The sequence below is a fragment of the Alosa pseudoharengus genome, unplaced genomic scaffold (genome assembly GCF_046254945.1).
Source record: "Alosa pseudoharengus isolate Yale_2024_CS ecotype anadromous, Long Island Sound unplaced genomic scaffold, YU_APseudo_1.1 YU_APseudo_1.1_scf_11, whole genome shotgun sequence".
Taxonomy (NCBI): Eukaryota; Metazoa; Chordata; class Actinopteri; order Clupeiformes; family Clupeidae; genus Alosa; species Alosa pseudoharengus.
In genome coordinates, this window is record NW_027468576.1 from 26,281,268 (window position 1) to 26,298,467 (window position 17,200).

The following is a 17,200-nucleotide window of genomic DNA, read 5'->3' on the forward strand; positions in this document are numbered from 1 at the left end:
CAAGAAGATAGTTGATGAGTCGATATAGTTATATAAATATAGTTATAGTTAAACTTTGGTCTTCATGTATTCAGACACAAATATGTGCACTCCAGAGGAAAAGGATCCGGCAGAACACATAATTCACAAATAGATGCATCATTGCAACAAGTTTCATATTCTGAATCTCAACAGCCTTTAAAATAAATATCATGCCAAAGATTTAACCTTTAACAAAGTCGGCCTATTCTGTGACAGCTTCCATTCTCTTGCTCTAAAGCTAAGCAATTACAAAAGCAGCTGCTTCCACCAGACACATCTGTTTCAAAATGATTAGCTTGCACTGCCTACAGCTCTTCCTTGTACAGTATCTAAGGATGTGAGTGAGTCATGCAACAACACATTGCATAGTGCTTTATCAAGGTACCGTTGATAAAGAGGACACCCTTGATATTTGGGGAACCACAGACCAACATAGCAACCACCTGGGTAGACCTACAGGTCTAGATGGTCTACTGTGTCATTAACGGTGGGCAGATCACTGATTTTGCATATGATTGCTATACTATTTCTATATGTGTCTACCGTAATTACCCAACTATTAGCCACGGCTTATACATTCATTTTGCTAAATTTCTTCAGCTATGAGGTTAATACACTGGGGCAGTTAATATGGTATTAATATGGTTTTGTTTCTTTTAACTTGCATAAAACACTGTCCTGCGGCTTATACACATAATGCACAAGAAATTACTGTACAGACCATTGGCTCCTGTCCCAGAGTTGCCAGCTAAATTATTCAGCACATTTCTCATAAACTACCCAATGTGTAGGAAGGCCAACAGTCATCATATGCAATCATATGTCGCTAACCAGCTTTAACTGATCTGACCTTTCAACTATTATTCCCATTCCCACATATGGTGACTGCTCCCCGAGCGCCACTGTAGCAAGGCAGCTCACTGCTCCAGGTTAGTAGTGTGTGCTTCACCTCACTGTGTGTTCACTGTGTGCTCTGTGTGTTCACTAATTCAATGACGGGATAAATGCAGAGACCAAATTCCTTGTATACGCAAGTATACTTGGCCTATAAACCTCATGTGTGTGAAGGCATTCAGAATTCTGAAACCAACCCAAGCTTGAGTGTGAAAATCTTTGCCTACGTGTGCATGGAAATGTTAGATTATGGTAAAAGCATTGTTATAGCATGTCAACAAAGACAACTTGGTTACTGATGAGTTGACACATCCAAGCCTCCCATGAAAGTAGCAGATATCAGTAGCATGTATTGCACACTATTTCACATATGCTGCACAGGGTCGACTTCTAGTGATAGCAAGGCTGTAATCATAACATACTTTGAGGGGGACATGCCCCCCTCCCCCCAATATCAAGACAAAACCGGTAGGCTACAGTATATCACTCATTGTTGTACAAAATAAGCACTTGTTACAAACTAGGAAATTATATGCTAAATGGTTAAACATCTGACAGAGAAAAACACATTATTGTGAAACTCTGCCAGGAAAAACATATTATTGTGCAACTCTGACTCGACTTGCACAATAATCCTCTCTTGACCCATTGCTTACTGTATGTTAAAGTTGCATAATACCATGGAATTATCAAATACAAATTGAAAAAAAAAGCGGATGTACAAATTGGTCATTATTTCTGATGACCTGTTGACCCCATGGCTACAGCCTTGAATGGAAGTGTTTGAGTACTGTTAAGACCTCATCCGGAATAGCCCTGCTGATTGAAAAGCCCTCTCTGAGGAGCACAGGTTTTTCCTCTCATGGAACATCACCACTTTTTCAACTGACAGGGAGGATTCAAATTTGTAATCAGGTTTGTCTGATAGCTACACTAATCTTATTTCTTGAGGGTATCCCACGAGTGGGGATAAGTAACAAGCCTATCTAAATCAACCCAAGTGGTAAACGTCCTAATGGCACAGTCCCATAGCTTCATTCTCTCTGCAAAACAAAGCTAATTATTAGCAGGTTTATCATTTACTCTGGGTTAATTTATCCAGGCTTTTCACTAATCCATGTTCTTGTATTACCCAGGTATTGACATGTTTTAGGACACCGTCTTTGCACGGCGGGTGAGACACATACAAATGACAAGAAGTTACTTTTGTATCGGTTTATTTAGAGTGAAGACAGACAAAATCCTTCAAGTATACCATCTGAATATTTTGGTATGCCAACTGTGGTGACAATGTAAACAGAAAGAGAGAAAAAAAGGTTCTTCCCATTAGGTCTGTAGAATTCAAGAGAAACGAGGGGAAAATGAGAGGGGAGTGGGGGGGTGAGAGAGCAGACAGAACTGCAGAGGTGCATCATGGGCAACAGTGAAAGAGAGACAACGGCAGAGACGAGGAACCCGAAGAGGAGAGGAAGGAACGTGAGCAGCAGGAGAGGACAAACAGAGATGGAGAGGGAGGGAGAGAGAGAGAGAGAGATGGGGGAGTTGGCCGCGAGGAGCCACAGAGCACATTTCCTGAATGGCTGCGGCGGTCTAGCAGGCTCCGGCCCATCTGAAACCTCCCTCATAAACCATGCGCTGGAAATTCTGATTCAACGAGCCTGGATCTCTAATGCAAAAAACACACCCATCAAAACACACACACACACACACTCTCGCCAGGGGGAACTCAACCGTGCGTTTAATCAAAGTCCTGTCAGTCTTACCTCGAATGGGAGACACTCACAGACACTCTCGTCGAAAAAGAAAAGTTTTCATCAGAGTACAGTAGAGCAGACAGACATTGAGCCACTTTGGCAGGAGACAAACAGTTTGACAAATGTCACATGTGGGATATTTCATAAACCCTCCCTACGTACCTTTTGTACAACAATAATCGTAATAACATTTGATCTTATTTATTGTTCTGTGCTGGAAATCTACTGTATGTACAATTTAAGGGATAAATGCAATTATTATTGGCCATACCCGGTGACAAGGTGCAAATAAAAAAATAAGTCTTCGCAAAATAAATATAGCTCAATCTTTTAAAACGGTTTTCGTGCAGTTGGCTGCAAGACGCTTCCTTCCTTCATTTTATTGCACAATAACTTCACAGTTTCCCCAGTTCGAGAGGCAAACAGATGAAGGAATTTCCATTTGGTTCTTCGACTGCCGCCATCTTGTTCCTCACAGTCCGTTCTTCACCAGTTCATGGAGTCCGTGTTTGTCAATGACCAGTGTGGGACGGAACTCACGGCCCTTCACCAATCCTTCCAATCCCTGTAACGACAGAATTAGTTAAGGACTCTGATGCTAATGCTTAACTTGGCAACAGTTTGAACGCATAAGAAACTGCAGAGGCTGGCTTCATACCTCTCCCCCATAGGAGACAAGTGGTGAGATCTCACATTTGATTGGTAGGTCTGTGCCATCCTTCAAGCTGTGGATATGGATTACACAGACAAACTGAGTTAACCACTCTGTAGATGCAAACACGGCTAGAGAAGAGGTCACATTAACATGTAGCAGGTGCTTGTAGCAGTCCTTTAACTAAGATCCTGGCCATACAAATACTGAAGGGTTTGTTTATGTGACAATGGCCAGTGTACTAACGTAACAATGCAAATCAACTATCTTCTTCTGTGAACGTCTATCCAACTATACAAACCCAGGACTATTTTACAACTTATTTCATAATCTATAAGAAACTTTTGTCTTAAACAAGGCCTGCAGTAAAGCTATCTACACTTGTGCTAAAAAACAGCTACATAATTACAGAAATCATTTCATAATTTATACTTAGATAGACAGTACAGTACGTTTAAAACTATCCTCTATTTTTCAAAGAATGATTATTTTATTGCAAGGTTTTAAAATAATACATTCTTCCCTTGGACGTTAATCACAGGTTTAAGAGAAGAGGAGAGAGGAACACAGAAATGGAGAAAACGGACGTTTGATTCAGAGGCGCACCATAACCATGAATTTGCGTAAATGAGCATCATCTCCCTGATTGTTTGGCATGCCTAATAACCCCACATGCAGAGCAGTCTGTCTGTTAGTTAGCGACAGGGGACCAGTCCCAGCGAGAACCAGCTGGCATTCGGGCCATGGATACCTCCCACCACCACCCTGGCCAGGTCAAGGGACCTTTCCCATGGCCTCTGGGCCTTGTTCTGTGATGGCTAGGTTAGCTGCAGGGTCTGTGAGGGGGGGGAAAGCGGAAGCCCCACCACCATGCACTATATAAAAAAATAAACACTGGGAATAGTTACTTCTGGGTGACACCGGGTGAAACACTCCCTGCAGGTCCGTGTCTAGAAATATTACACAGGAGATAACATGAGTACAAAAAAAGATGGTGTACAGAATGTGGCCTAACAAACCTCTTTGGTGTTTTACATGACACTGGTTGTGGAAGTGACATCAAAATCAAAACAAAACATAAACAGCATTGGGATGCTCTTAATTCTGGGCAACCCAACTTGGGTGACTGAGTGCCCAAACAGAGTACCTTGATTCACAACACCACAGTTGATTCATTTAATACATGGCAAGTTCAAGAAAATGTATACTTGGGAGGTTGGCCTAAATAAAAAGGTGCAATATCTGCATACAGTGTGCGTGAGCATGTTTGAATACTTCATCCTGTCCAATACTTTGATTCAATAGCGGAGTGGTAATTGGGAGAGTTGGGAGAATTCAGTAGAAATGTTTTGAGGTCGGGCTGATTACTGTGAGCTTAAAAATAGGCACGATATCGTTCTTGATAAAGCTGATAAAGTACTTTGCTGCGCCCTCCAGCAGCCTTGGCTGTGCAATCTCACTCCCCATGGCCCTGGTAACCACGTAGTAACAGCTATGATGAACTGTCGTGCAAGTTCCAGACTCTTACTAAATATTTTAGATGGCCGCTGCAGTATGGTTTTAGTAGCCCCGGATTTCCCCCCTAAAATAGAAGTAGGCTTTAGCACTGTAAAATAGTGTTTTATTTTAAAAATAAAATAAGAATAAAAAGCTTCATATGTTAAACTTCATTCTAATAATGCATTAAAGCCTCCAAAAGCAAAGGGGAATATCCAATGAATGTGCAAAGCCTACTTGGGAAAATACACACACTGATGCTGGCTTGTCATTGTTGGCATTTGGTAGCAGGCAGCTAGCTACAAGACACTTTTAAAAGGGATCATGAAGGCAACAAAGGGTATGAGGCACTAGAGGAGGTGAGTCTTCAAGCCATCATTTGTGTCTCCTGAAGCTTATGTAGCATATGATGAATCCTATTTGCAGATTAGGGCTATTTCAGAGTCTACCTAGATGGATAGCTAGCTAGGTAGCTACCAGGCTACCGTAGTTCACGTTTAACAGTAAAGAAAAAACATCAAGCTAGCCAATAGGTACATGCTTCCATTGCCAGCAACAGGTTGATTATTACTATATCTATTGTTTTACCCTATTATAATATCATTGTAGCGGTGGGGAGGCTAGAGTAACATCCTGCAAAGGATTTGGTTAAGAGCAAAGTGGGAGTGGTGAGAACTGTTAAGACTCATTACACTCATATGTTACCCATGTGTATTTTGGGGACACTTTTATCTAAGTTAACTTGCCATACGTTGGGTCACACCCACTCTCCCCCTCTTTAGGAGGAGGCCATTTGTGCTTGAAATCTCATGGTGATATTTTGTGTCCGACTCATCCCCTGACTTGATAAGCGCACAAGACATAAAATATATGTGCTGTATGAGTGTTTCCCTTCATGGGAATTTAGTATGCATTCACATTCACTCACACGTCTTTGTATGTATGTGTATGTCTGTGTGTGTGTGTGTATGTATATGTGTGTGTGTGTGTGTGTGTGTATATGTGTGTGTGTGTGTGTGTGTGTATGTGTGTGTGTGTGGGTGTGTGTGTGTATGTATATGTGTGTATGTATGTATGTATGTATGTATGTATGTATGTATGTATGTATGTGTGTGTGTGTGTGTGTGTGTGTGTATGTATATGTGTGTGTGTGTGTGTATGTATATGTGTGTGTGTGTATGTGTATGTATATGTGTGTGTGTGTGTGTATGTATATGTGTGTGTGTGTATGTATGTATGTATGTGTGTGTGTGTGTATGTATGTATGTATGTATGTATGTATGTATGTATGTATGTATGTATGTGTATGTATGTATGTATGTATGTATGTATGTATGTGTGTGTGTGTGTGTGTGTGTGTGTGTGTGTGTGTGTGTGTGTGTGTCTGCACCTGGGGATTGCGGGGACTCGCGTGCCATTCTCGTCGATGAAATGCCCGCCGGCGTTGAGCACCCATCGGTGATGGAGCGACATGAGGGCGTGGCGCGCCGTGGTGGGGTTGTCCTTCCCGTCCTGGCTGTCGGCGTTCTTCAGGGGCGAGAACTCGTCCTCTCGCAAGACCTCGTACACCACAAACGTCCTGTGAAGGCATACCAGACGGTCAGTGAAGAAGTATTCGAACAGTCCACTTCCTACAAAATACCACTGCTAGCATGTGGCCGGTCACTCTCGGCAGTAACTCACAGCAGGCCCAGACTTAATGGTCAAAATGTTCCTGAACCAAATGTGCAAAGCCTACAGTTACGGCCCTAAATGAAAGGCCCTACATTTCAGACAAATCTGTCTGCTCTCATGTTTACTACACAAGTCTAGAGACACCATGTGTTCTGTGGTCAGTGCTTTTGTGCTTCATTGTAAGCATGCAAGACCTCCAGCATGCTCGATCAGTCTAACTCTACAGTTAACGGAACATCTGAGTGGCTGATGTTGGTCTGCTCTTTGAACTTGAAATGCCGTTGAGTTTCAATACTGATTGATCAATATCTGATTGCGCTTTGAATGAAATGGCTACAAAAAAATAATTGAATTCTTGACGTCAGTGTGGAGCAACTGGAGGAGGAATCTGTCTGCAAGACGCCTTTGAGTTCTATGAAGGCTTCCCAATAGCGGCATGACTCCAGCCTGACGTAATGGCTCCCAGTGGTAACGGAATTTCTATGAGCCCCTTAAGTAGAGCCAGGGCACTGAAGGGCAGTGAGCCGCAATGGCTGTTACGCTGAACTCTTTTGGGCTCAGCCTCACCATACGACAGGAGAAGAGGGCTGGTTGGGCCCGTCAGAAAGGAAGTGTGTGTGTGTGTGTGCGTGTGTGCGTGTGTGTGGACATGAGCGGTCTCCATGAACAGTGAGTACATGTGCTTCAGTATGTTTGTATATGACAGTGTAAGGGTGTATAGAGGGTTGGGACTAGCATTGTGGACCTGCTGTTTTGACAGTTTTGTGTGTTCTGTGGTGTTGTGTGTGTGTGTGTGTGTGTGTGTGTGTAAGCAGCACATATGTTAAAAACAGGGCTGGAAAAAAAATCATTGCTTCACTCACTTGGCAAACTGGAAGATGTCAAAGACAAATTTTTCCATTTTAATCCCGTTGGGTTTGTCGGGTTTGATTAGCTGCCCTTGTGTATCCACATAGGGGATTTTCTTCTGGGCCACATGGTGCTGAAGCTGAGGCTCATGGATACTGGGGAAGATGGACAGAAGAAAAGGGAGAAGAAGGAACCAGACAGACAGGAGGAGGCAGACAGACAGACAGATACAGGAAAAGACAGGATATAAAAATGGAACATGTACTTTTTCATGTTGCTGTCATAAAACTTAGAATGAGAAAGGAGAGAGAGAGAGAGGCAAAGGAGAGACTGGCAAAGCCATCACACATTTTAAATACCAATGTCCAGACATACACAAAATACAGATATTCTTTTTTTTTTTTTTACTTCACCTTATATTCTGGGTAAGTCATTTCTACCTTTCTGACAATTCCCAACATAGCATGGCTCCTTAGATATGGAAATCTCCACTGTTTGGAGGTACAGTGCCTAGCAACCATTTACCAAATACCTGTTCCAGGATTCAATCTGGATTCAATGTACTGTACCCAGAAGGCCATCTTTGGGGGGTGGGCGATAAAATCATACTAAGAATAGCCCACATGGAGCTGTCATAAGAATAAAGCCTTGTTTCAGTCCTGACTGACTGATCTTTTTTACATGGCATTATACAGTACAGGGGCCATTTCTGTCCATTACAAGTTTGCAATTGTGCTTTCCTGGCTCTCTCTTTTAGAGACATTTTTGGGCTCTTACGATGCATTAAATTTTCCAGCATGCATTTTGAAATACTAATATTAGACAGCAGTTATGACAGCATTCACTTTGAATCACTTTGAATTACTGCTCATTTATTTGACCCTTCAGTTTATGAGCGGGTGAGCGAGTGAGTAAGGGTGAGACGGCCCTGACTGATGTCGTGCATGAGTCAGTCTCTGTCTCTCGGAGGGGGGGTCTGACTCACTTGACGATGTCTCTCAGGAACGTCAGGCTGAAGAAGTGATTGGCCACGTTGCCGGCGTTGAACATCAGCCGCCCGTCGGCGCTCCGCCGTTCCGCTGTTGCCAGGGTGATCTCGCTGTATTCCACCACCTGGTAGCGGCCGTCCACTTTGCAGACCACGCCCACGGCCTCTGTTGGATTGGTCTTCTCCACAACCTGCGAGTGATGTCACAAGACGAGAGGCCATTGGGGTCTCGTAAAAATAAATAGAAGTCCGTCTACATCGGGTTATTTATAAACAGGCCACAACTCCAGCCGGGGCCTTGATGTCAATGTCAGAGATGGTTTTGGCAAAATCTGGATGTCATTCCATTTCATGAGCACTGCAACATTTTCGTTCTCAAAATTCCACAATTGGTTAAGATGTGGGACACAGCTTATTTGCACCAATCAGTAATGGTCATGCCATGTAAAAGGAAAACATGGTGCCCCACGCTCCATCTCCCATGTTAATTTAAAACAGGAACAGGCATTACACGGACAGAGAGGGGGAAAAGGGCCCAGCATCCATCTGTGAGTTACAAATTACAAAGTTCACTGTTGATGGTGGGTTTGTGTAGGGGAGGAGGCTTCGCGCTGGAAGCCACATTAGCTGTATACTTTACAATTTACAATGGGGAGGGTGGGTCTGGCCTTTCATCCTGTTAGCCTCTCTCTACCACAGATTCCCCAGAGTCACGAAGGAATTGTTTCCCTACCATTTTGCGCCAAACTCAATGGCAGAGTCTGACTGAGAAGTGTCCAGACATGATTTTGGAAAGGTATTTCTCTTGATTGCACAGACCAAAGCCTGAGTGTCTTGAACGCTGGACTGACTTGGTGCATACGGGAGCAGGGCTGCCGTTATTTCCTGGGTATTTGTGGATTAGTCATTGGTTGGGCGCCATACGGGAATGACGAATGCTTTCAAGGCCACATCACAAGATTCTTGGGAAAGTGCCCAAACACTTTTTAAAATAAATTTATTCCCCCTGTCAGGTCTTTCCCTCAGCACTGTACTTTTAAGAAAAAGGGAGTTCTATATAGCATATCTATATATAAACTAAATCATAACACTCATACATATACATATATAACCTAAATATAACATACCTATATTCTTGGCAGGCGATTCTGTGGCATTTCCTTAACATCTGACAGGGCAAAGCCTATTGCCAAGAAAATAAATGACTTTGACAGCTTTAAATCAGGGGAGAAGTTTTCCTGGTCTTATTTTACATTTGCTATAAAGTTGATGGGCAAAAATGACCAAAAAATACTTGGCACCAATCAGGTGGAACCAGAACACTAAAATATGTGTTTCATAGGCCAAAGTAGTGCTGCTGAACATCTTTGTCTCGTTTTGGAGCTCTTGAGCGCGCAGTTGCAAACCTGCTCTGCGGACCGGGGTTCGGGGGAAAGGCGAGTAATTACCAACTGGGACGGACGGCGCGTGAAGGAATGTCCACAGATGTGAAGAACATGTAGACTAATGACATCTAATTGAAGCTTATACCCCAAGCCTCATCGCAGCCACTGGACTGAATCACACGCGTCCCAGAGACGGGGGCGAGCAGTTCCGCTGTCTCCATGGAGCCCGGAGAAGGTCTTCTAGCGGACATAACAGTTGTGTGTACTGGGCTGCATGACTAGAGGCTTACTAAGGCTATACTTGTAGGCCATACTTGTAGGACATATCGGTTCGCAAGGCCCTGATATGAAACCGTGTGCATTCTAAGAAATTTAAAGGAAGCTGATCGAATGGAGGACAGTTTTATCAGTTTGTTTGGCATGCACTTCTATACTTCAAAGTTCTCTCTCTCCCCACTTTCTCAAAACTGTAAGGACAAAGTAACCCTGCTGATTTGATGCCAAAGGGATATTAAGGCCTTGACCACTAATAAGTGCATGGTGACATGGAAAATACTGCATGTTTTTACTCTCTGCAGTATGTTGCAACCCTAAAAAAATAAACATACTACAACTTTGTTAGTATGGAATTATTCACAAATCTGAGAAAAGCACTTGTGTACTCTGCAGTCTGATAGCATTACAGGTTCATGTTGAACCACTCCCAGTAAAACCTATATGGTCACCCTTTGAACCTTGAACCCTTTCTCCTGGTGAAGTCTATTATGGTCACCCTTTTCAGAATAATGCTCCATAAAGAAAACTCATTGTGTTCAAATGGAAGCAAACGTTTCCCACATTGCACGTCATACTGTACTGTGCTGCTTGCTGATAAATGACATTGGTTAGAAAACCCTGGCATGTTTTTACAATTAAATGGGCAATAGAACTACTGTACACTCTGTCAAATGTGTCCACTTTCATGCCCAAAAACCTAAGATGCAGTGTTATTATTAGAAAAGATGGTGGAATATGCTGTAAAGAACATAATGTTCACCTTCTTCTCTTCCTAACTCTGCCTGGACTACCCATTAGTTACCCATTCAAAAGCCATAGCACCACCAAGTGGTGAGCTATAGTAAGTGCAGGTTTAACAATGGTGTTGAGGTTCACTCTGTTCTGTTAATCAGCTCCCTAAAAGCACTTTATACGAGAACGATTGCGAAGGAAGACGACAAAATATTTTATCATAAGTGCCTTTCGTTTACACACAATATTGATAATTTAAAAGTAAAAATCACATAGGCCTATTATTTAGGAGGACTGCCCTCGCAAAAAAGGGGTGAGGGCCTGTTTGTTTGAAATGAGTAGCCCTCCATATGATTTCGGGTCTTCGGGTAGCCCTCATTCCCAAAAAGGTTGGAGACCCCTGATCTAAACTGTCAAATTAGAATGTCTGCGAGTGACGTACCGGGGTTCTATCACTCCACCACCCAGCGGTCTGGAATGCATATCCAATCGAATATCACATACTCTTGCGTCTTCATATAAACAAAGATTTCCCCCTGAGAATGCTCGTCTAAACGCGAATAAAAAAATGAAGACGAGACGCCACTTCTGCGTCTTCTCTTTTCATTGTCACCGTATAAACGTAGCCTTAACCTAGAATTAGCCTTCACATAAAAACCACATCAGAAGGTAATCAATAATGAACTTTGTACTGCTTTATGGTTAAATAAGAAGACCGTATAATTTACTCTGGATGGTTAACAATTAAATTTACACATCTGAATGGATGGTGTCAAAAACTGACATGAAGTATGACATAATAATGGTATAGTATACCCTATCCATTCCTTCTCTTAAACTCAAAGTCAAAAAGCGTGTTAAAACCCAGAAGCCCGCAGTAAAAGGTAACCCACACTAACCTTTGCTCCACAGTCAGCTCCCTTTAGTGCACAAAAGCCAACAAAGGCTGGGTCAGCCACCTTCACCAAGATGTTGTCTACGCAGTATACGTGGATACAGCTGATACCTCTCCTCTCCATGTCCACTATGATCTTCTGTGTGCCCAGGGCCCTGTACAGACCTCCGTTGCCATCTAGAAACAGAGAGAAATATTTTATTCCAGGGAAACTATAGACCTGAAATACAAGGGATACAGTGCCCTGATTACAAGGACACACCCAAGGAGCAGGCTTCCTCTATGTCTGATTGAGTGCAGACGTGAAGAAGATTAAGGTAGTAAAAAAATGACAGACCTACCATAAAGCTACTAAAAAATGCAGGGCTCCCTGCCCTTGTCATGTTATCATTGCCAAGGCAATGTGTAAAAAAACAACCACCAGTTCATATATTTTCAATTAACTGAGACAATCTAAGAAGCCAATAATGTATTCTTTGATGCAAACTGGGCCAGTCCCTTTTAGTGCCTTCTACCCCAAAGACTTGGAAAGAGACACGCTAATTGGGTGCGTTCCAAACACGCTCTAAGGCTTGGATGTGGGCCGGTGGTAGCTTGTGGGACGGTGGTAGCGTAGTGGCTTAGGAGCTGGGCTAGCATGCAGTAGCCTGAAAAGTTGTGTGTTCAAGTCCCAGCTTCCACCATTGTGCCCTTGAGGAAGGCACTTAACCCAGAGTTGCTCTAATATAGCTTTGGATAAAAGCGTCTGTTGAATGAATAAATGTACATTTCTAAAACGGATTGCTCCGCTCCTTAATTATGATTGGCTGAATCACGTTCGATGCAGTTGTATAATCCAACTCAACCCCACACGTTGACCGAATTTCGTTACGAATTTTCGAACTTGATACAAAAGTTGGCAACCATTCTGATAGAGGAAATATATATTTCTTGGTGGAAGAATTATTATATATAAATAAATTGTTACATTTCTTGTTGCTGTGCCTTTATTATATGAAATCTTGCCAAATATATGTAGTAACATTTTAGATCATATTTAATTGAGATATAGTAAGATTAATCTGACAATGTAAAGCACTATACAGATTGTACATGAAAAATGTTGTCATATATGGATTCCCAAGAGTTCAAGCTTTTAAATGGTGTATAATATTATACTATAATACTACATAGCAATATGGTGCATACAATTGATTTAGAATGTTGGGGAGAGGTGGGGGGCACTGCAATTGTCCCGCCTGTGGGACACCCGTAGTGTAAACAGATAAGCCACTTGAGTCCGTAGGTTATACTGATTATTAGGCAGTTGTTAGGCATGGCACGCAAGCGTATGCCGTCGTGCAGTACAACACCCTTAAGGAGCGTTGTTAGGCACGATGCGCATCATACATGCCATAGGTTACACTGATTATAGAACAGCTAAGAGGCGCATCTTGCCAAACAACGGCCCTTAGCTGTTCTAAATGGATTTCTATGCAAGATCACAAAAAACATGTGTGTGCAACTATGGGGCAGAAAGCACCATAAAACAGCATGGAACAATGCTCTCCACGTAAATATCTAGTTTTGTTGGTTAACGGGAAACGTGTCTATAATCAGTGCAACCTACGGCCTTTCGGGGTAGTAAAGGATGCCATGTTTACCTGGAGCCATGGAGAGTTTCCCCTTACTCTCCAGGATAATTTTCCCGCTGTAATCCATAGCGGGAAGCATGCCTTGCTGGAAGAATACAACATCATCTTGGCTTAGGCCAAAGTAGTTGTGTTTTGAGAAGTACTCTTTGGTTGACTCCATTGTTCTCCCACTGGTCATAATGTACCTAAAGTGTAATTATTGATTAATAATGTGTAATTTATTGATTAGCATTGTATGACCATAATAGTCTTACAAGTTATAACTGTTAAAGCCTGTCTTCAACATGTTGTTGTTCAAACTGAATAGATCCTATACAGGTCCGACATTAATTAAAAAGACAGCATTTAAAGGCATGTTGTCAAATGTTCCTGACCTACAAAGCAATGCTTATATACTAGCTACTCAGTTACATATTCTACCTTTTGTGTACATTTCATTCAAGCATCTTGGTCAACATCCCACAAACAAAGAATGGTTTGGCCCAAGGTACATAAGTAAAAAAGGGTTTGTCATTCATTTTCTGCTTCTGCAAAGAGCAGCTAATGACATGGTAATGAAACCTTGAACATCATCCAGCAATAGGACCAGCAATTGACCAAGAGAAAATTGACTGAAATGAGTAAACTAAATGAGGTTAATCGCCAACCTGGCACAGAAAACATGGTTTAGTATTTATGCCAGTGTTCCCTGTGCAGCTCTCTCAAGGAGAAAATGCATGTTGATTATGCAAGTATGCAAATAATTAATTTCCGAGAAACTATGGCACGAAATTTCCTTGTGAGCTGTTGTCATGCAAAGGAATGAGTGTAGGCAACAGAGGCATGTGGCCTTGATGCTCTCTCTGAGATAAAGGCCTTAGTCAAGTTGATTTAATGACATGCAATTCCTTTGTAATGTTATGGAAGAATACTTTGAACTCTGAGAAAATAAAAACAAAACTTCCTGGATGGGACTAGGCTTCAACAGGGACAACCTAATGGCCCAATAGAACAAGATGAGCCATCATAAAAAATATCATTCAGCAATTACACAGTTAGTTTATACAGGCACAGCTATTAAGTGCAACAGTGTCTGGCAAGGGTTATCTAAGCTTATACAACCTTGCTTGGACACTACTTTATGGACTGGGTAAGAGGGCTCACTGGGCCAGACAGTCAGTGTAGCGGCAGCTTACCAGGGGATGCAGCACTTAGCGTTGTGCTGCTGCTCAGCAAGCTGCTGGAGCTTCAGGATGCGCTCGGCCTGGATCTGAAAGAGGGTTTTGTGTGAGGGCAGGCCGACATCGTACATGCCTTTGGGGTATGAGACGCCCAGCCGGGTCCCCTGCCCGCCAGCCAGCAGAAGAACAGCAACTTTGTTCTGGGCAATGCAGCGGAGTCCTGGAGAGAGAGAGAGAGAGAGAGAGAGAGAGAGAGAGAGAGAGAGAGAGAGAGAGAGACCGAGAGAGAGACCGAGAGAGAGAGAAGGGGGAGGGGATAGATATATAGATGGAGAGAAAGAGAGAGCCAGAGCAGGAACAAGCAGAAATACATTAAAAGAGAGAAAAAAACAGAATCACACATAGAAAACAAATGGAGATAAACAAATTGTCAGCAGAGAGTGTGAAAGTAATTCCAAATATAGCCGCAAGCAGCGATGACGGGTCTGACGGGCCGTGCATGACCCCCCTCATAATAGAATCACGACACCTATGAGTTCATCTACACCAAACCTCTAGGAAATGTAAGACCAAGACCAGTGAATAGGTACAGCCTGCAAATCCAGTGCTCGGGCCCTAACTTCACAGGTCAGCGCCTTTAGCCACTTAACAGTAAATGAAAGCAGAGGGTTCATTATCCCAATTATCTCTACTTTGACAGAGCTGCCCTGTTGGAGGCCAAAAACAGGATACTTTTTAAATGTATTTTATTTTTAAATTGGTGTGAACATCAATGAGACATGGGCCATGTGTGAAGCATGTCACAAAACCTCAGATAATCTCATGAACATGGATCAAACCTAGTCCTAGACTCAAAGAAAACTACACTGAAAAAAAGACCTTTTAGTCTAGAACTCTGTTTACTCGGAACCCGGCCAAAAATGTCCAGTGCTACTTCACATACTGTCAACATATTAAACTAAAAAAACAAAGCTTCCACACTTCCATAATTAAAACCACTACTGAACATTACAACAGCAAAACTGTAGCTAGGCGTTGCCTTTCACTGTCTGTATATGAAAACTGAAACAGGCATGACACAATGCTGTATGACCTCATAACCAAGGGTGTAATAGACCAGTTTTGCGTCAAGGGGCTAGTTAAAACCAGATGGTTCTACACCCCCCCCCCCCCCCCCCCCAAAAAAAAAAAAAGTCCTTCTCTGCTTTGGCCTTCTAACTGGACCTCCAGGGCTTCAAGCCAATAAGAGGACCCCACAAACTGGTTTTAACATAGCAAAGCCCTCATACTGTATTACTTGCTCAAGGCAGGATCTGATATAATGCTGGTTTTCATTCTGTTTTTATGGAAGCCAGCGACAACTAAGCTGTGTTATCTGTGTCACACTGGCAACTTTGCTAAGTATGAGGACGGAGGATATTGCAGTAACACTACCTTGCAAGTGTGTTGCATAACATTTAGAGAAAGTTTATGTCCTTATGAGTGGGTAGAAAAAGAGGGTCATAACTACTTCCTGAACACTTGCTTTCCTCATTGCCAGTAAAGAAGCAATAAAATTTGATTTCTTGATTTGACGCTTACCCTCTTTCTCCCAATCTTTGAGAGATTCTCGATCACGAGTCACGCTCCCAAGGACTTCCCTGGGCACTGGTTCCATTCGACTGTCAACTTTCTCTTGTTTTGTTTGGCAGGACGTCTCCATGGCACTCTTAAAGAAGCCATTGATCTCCTTGAAGTTCATGCCGTCCAGATCCTTGCTCATCTCAGCCTGGTCCTCAGGACTGAGCTCATTCCAGAACTGCAAGAGGTGGGACTGCCCAGCCTCAGTCAGTCGTTCTCTCAATCTGTCCATTCTTATTATGTTCAGACAAACACTCTCAAATGCTGGAGGGAGAAAAGAAACAGGTGAAAGTAGGTTACCCCATGAACACCTGGTTTACTGCTGGCTTAGGCTAAACCATTACATTCTACCCTGTCATTACAGCTAATTCGGGGTTGTCTTTGTCCATATTATATCTAAAACAACATCAGCTCTTTCCCTAGGACATGATCACTGGACTGACCAGCAATCCTACATTACAAGACAATTACTCACAACTTCACTACTATTTCTGCAATGACGTGTGTTAGATCTAGAATGCATAAGCACGTCTGTAGCTTTCGGATTTAAAAATGTTTGTTATTGCTGTTAATTGTGAACCTCTCTGATCACCATCTCTGTTATGAATGACTGGAAATGAGTATGGAGCTGGCTGGCACGGATACAACAGGGTTTGTTAGTCTAACTACAAGCTAAACCACTGTACATTTATGAATGACAGCCTGTCCATGCAGCCAAATATTTCCACTAGAAATACATTACATGTTGACTGTCTACTGAACAGCAGCATTTCCACCACAAATACAGTACAGCATGTTTCCAGTAAACGTGAGTGTGAAGTTATGAGCTTAGCAAAGACGCAAGCAGTTCAATACAGCATGTTTTGCATTAACAAGAAACCGGACGGTCATCTAGCTAGCCCGTTAGCAAGCAACGACATGCTCTTTCAAACGAGTACTTTGTCTGGAGTTGTATGTTAATATGATTCTGACATATTCTTACCTTACAAGTCTTGATGCCTCTGTTGCTCTGCCACTCTGGCCGGACACATTCGTAGTGATAAGTGCACCGCCCATAGGTCCACCTCTTACCTCCGTCACTTTGACGTGGCACTAAAGTAATTTAAACCGGGAACACCCTTCAAGAAAACTACACCCCAACATATAACTATAGGCCTAATCAAAACATT

General features: G+C 42.6%; 1 protein-coding gene across 2 annotated transcripts; it reads right to left on the reverse strand.

Moving 5' to 3' along the window:
* Positions 1–2,115: 2,115 nt before the first annotated feature.
* Positions 2,116–17,164, reverse strand: uap1 (UDP-N-acetylglucosamine pyrophosphorylase 1). 2 transcript variants are annotated; one of them, XM_076278622.1, is made up of 11 exons: positions 17,014–17,164; positions 15,993–16,295; positions 14,427–14,631; positions 13,261–13,436; positions 11,622–11,794; positions 8,327–8,520; positions 7,356–7,496; positions 6,209–6,397; positions 4,230–4,271; positions 3,328–3,394; positions 2,116–3,234 (listed from the first exon to the last, which is right to left on the reverse strand). In XM_076278622.1, the coding sequence occupies exons 2-11, from the start codon at positions 16,261–16,263 to the stop codon at positions 3,142–3,144; spliced, it is 1,551 nt and encodes a 516-aa protein (XP_076134737.1). In that variant the 5' UTR covers positions 16,264–16,295; positions 17,014–17,164; the 3' UTR covers positions 2,116–3,141. The 2 variants fall into 2 exon arrangements, with proteins under 2 accessions (XP_076134737.1, XP_076134738.1); XM_076278623.1 differs by lacking the exon at positions 4,230–4,271.
* Between the last annotated feature and the right edge of the window lie 36 nt (positions 17,165–17,200).